The sequence below is a fragment of the Terrapene carolina genome, unplaced genomic scaffold, assembly GCF_002925995.2.
Source record: "Terrapene carolina triunguis isolate 2854851 unplaced genomic scaffold, T_m_triunguis-2.0 Scaffold34977, whole genome shotgun sequence".
NCBI lineage: Eukaryota > Metazoa > Chordata > Testudines > Emydidae > Terrapene > Terrapene triunguis.
Window position 1 is genome coordinate 639 of NW_020699328.1, and position 3,282 is coordinate 3,920.

The 3,282-nt window shown below is 55.2% G+C and overlaps 1 protein-coding gene across 1 annotated transcript; it reads left to right on the top strand.

Annotated features, from left to right (window-relative positions):
- Positions 1-397: 397 nt before the first annotated feature.
- On the top strand, positions 398-1,368 carry LOC112120383 (protein arginine N-methyltransferase 1-like; the record flags this gene model as incomplete). Its single annotated transcript, XM_024219439.3, has 2 exons — positions 398-578; positions 1,207-1,368. Coding segments are annotated over 2 exons (343 nt in total), but the record flags the coding sequence as incomplete, so codon positions are not given.
- Between the last annotated feature and the right edge of the window lie 1,914 nt (positions 1,369-3,282).

The window sequence follows — 3,282 nt, forward strand, 5'->3', positions numbered from 1 at the left end:
TGGTGCCAGGGGCTCCGCATGGGGCCTGCAGAATGGGGGTGGTGACACCACGCGGGGACTGGTGTGGGGGATGGAGGGGGCTACAGGCCTGGCTGGGCCCGTGGGGCAGGTCATGGCGGGTGGATACTGGCTGGGCTGGGCCCGTGGTGCTGATGTGGGGGCTGGAGGGTGGATACCAGCTGGGCTGGGTCTGTGGGGCTGCTGTGGGGGCTGGATACTGGCCGGGCTGGGCCCGTGGGGCTGGTGTGGGAGCTGGAAGTGGATACAGGCCGGGCTGGGCCCGTGGGGCTGATGTGGGGGCTGGATACTGGCTGGGCTGGGCCCGTGGGGCTGATGTCGGAGCTGAGGGTGGATACAGGCCGGGGTGGGGCTGATGGGGTGGGGGGGTGGATACCAGCTGGGCCCCTGTGGCTCGGCCCCATCCCTGCGGTGTGTTTGGGGGTGTCTGTCTGACCATAGCCCCCCCCTGCCGTCAGGTGTCCTGCCCCCAGGCCGAGAGCAGCGTGAAGCCCACAGCCGAGGAGATGACGTCCAAGGATTATTACTTCGACTCCTACGCCCACTTCGGCATCCACGAGGTCAGTGGGGGAGGGAGGGCCCCGGGGAGGGGGCAGACGTCCCCGTGGGGTGCCTGGCTTCATGGGCACATCCCTGCCACTTGTTCTCCTCCCCCCCCCCAGGAGGAACTGGAGGATGAGGTGCACTGGGTGGGGTTGGGTGGCCCCCTTTCTCCCAGGAGATGCTGCAGGACAAGGCATGCGGGGTGAAGTTGGGGGGCCCCTGCTAACCCCCTGAATCCCCCCAGGAGATGCTGAAGGATGAGGGATGTGGGCTGGGTGGAGTTGGGGGGCCCCTGCTCACCCCCGTGTCCCCCCAGGAGATGCTGAAGGACGAGGGGAGTGGGCTGGGTGGGGTTGGGGGCCCCGTGTCCCACCAGGAGATGCTGCAGGACAAGGCGTGCTGGGTGGGGTTGGGGGGCCCCCGCTGACCCCCTGTGTCCCCCCAGGAGATGCTGAAGGATGAGGGGAGGGGAGTGGGCTGGGTGGGGTTGGGGGCCCCTTGTCCCCCCAGGAGATGCTGAAGGACGAGGGGAGTGGGGTTCGGCCCCTGCTGACCCCCTGTGTCCCCCCAGGAGATGCTGAAGGGTGTGGGGAGTGGGCTGGGTGGGGTTGGGGGGCCCCCGCTCACCCCCCCGTATTCCCCCAGGAGATGCTGAAGGACGAGGTTCGCACTCTGACCTACAGAAACTCCATGTTCCACAACCGGCACCTCTTCAAGGACAAGGTGGTTCTGGACGTGGGCAGCGGCACCGGGATTCTCTGCATGTTCGCGGCCAAGGCGGGTGCCAAGCGGGTCATCGGGGTGAGTCCCCCCCCCCCCCGACCCCTAGCTGCCTGGCTGGGGCCCCCCTCCAGCTCCCCTGCCCTGGGCCCCAACCCCCTGCTGGCCCCTGGGGTTTCATAGAATCATAGGGCTGGAAGGGACCTCGCGAGGGCTCCAGTCCAGGACTCAGTATTGTCTAGACCGTCCCTGACGGGGGTTTGTCCAGCCTGCTCTTAACAATCCCCAACGACCGGGATTTCACCACCTTCCTGGGCGATTTATTCCAGCGCCTCACCCTGACAGGACGTTTTTCCTGATGTCCAACCTAAACCGGCCTGGCTGCAATTTAAACCCATTGCTTCTTGTCCGATCCTCAGAGGTTAACGAGGACAGTTTTCTCCCTCCTCCTTGTAACAACCTTTTACGTACTTGTGGCTTCTCGTCTCCAGACTAAACAAACCCCAGTTTTTCAATCTTCCCCCATAGCTCATGTTTTCTAGACTTTTCATCGTTTCTGTTGCTCTTCTCTTGACTTTCTCCGACGTGTCCATGTCTTTCCTGAAATGGAACTAGACGCGATACTCCGGTTGAGACCGTATCAGCGCGGAGCAGAGCGGAAGAATCACTTCTCGTGTCTGGCTTACAACGCACCTGCTAATACATCCCAGAACAATGTTCTCTTTTTACATAAGAACGGCCGTACTGGGTCAGACCAAAGGTCCATCCAGCCCAGTGTCCTGTCTACCGACAGTGGCCAATGCCAGGTGCCCCAGAGGGAGTGAACCCAACAGGCAATGATCAAGTGATCTCTCTCCTGCCATCCATCTCCACCCTCTGACAAACAGAGGCTAGGGACACCATTCCTTACCCAGCCTGGCTAATAGCCATTGATGGACTTAACCTCCATGAATTTATCCAGTTCTCTTTTAAACCCTGCTATAGTCCTAGCCTTCACAGCCTCCTCAGGTAAGGAGTTCCACAAGTTGACTGTGCGCTGTGTGAAGAAGAACTTCCTTTTATTTGTTTTAAACCTGCTGCCCATTAATTTCATTTGGTGATCCCTAGTTCTTATTTAGGAACAAGTAAATAACTTTTCCTTATTCACTTTCTCCACATCACTCATGATTTTATAGACCTCTATCATATCCCCCCTTAGTCTCCTCTTTTCCAAGCTGAAAAGTCCCAGCCTCTTTAATCTCTCCTCATATGGGACCCGTTCCAAACCCCTGATCATTTTAGTTGTCCTTTTCTGAACTTTTTCTAATGCTAGTATATCTTTTTTGAGATGAGGAGACCACATCTGTACACAGTATTCAAGATGTGGGCGTTCCATGGATTTATATAAGGGCAATAAGATATTCTCCGTCTTATTCTCTATCCCTTTTTTAATGGTTCCTAACATCCTGTTTGCTTTTTTGACCGCCGCTGCTCACTGCGTGGACGTCTTCAGAGAACTATCCACGATGACTCCAAGATCTCTTTCCTGATTAGTTGTAGCTAAATTAGCCCCCATCATATTGTATGTATAACTGGGGTTATTTTTTCCAAGGTGCATTACTTTACATTTATCCACATTAAATTTCATTGGCCATTTTGTTGCCCAATCACTTAGTTTGGTGAGATCTTTTTGAAGTTCTTCACAGTCTGCTTTGGTCTTAACTATCTTGAGCAGTTTAGTATCATCTGCAGACTTTGCCACCTCACTGTTTACCCCTTTCTCCAGAACATTTATGAATAAGTTGAATAGGATTGGTCCTAGGACTGACCCTTGGGGAACACCACTAGTTACCCCTCCCCAGTCTGAGAATTTACCATTTATTCCTACTCTTTGTTCCTGATCTTTTAACCAGTTCTCAATCCATGAAAGGATCTTCCCTTTTATCCCATGGCAGCTTAATTTACATAAGAGCCTTTGGTGAGGGACCTTGTCAAAGGCTTTCTGGAAATCTAAGTACACTA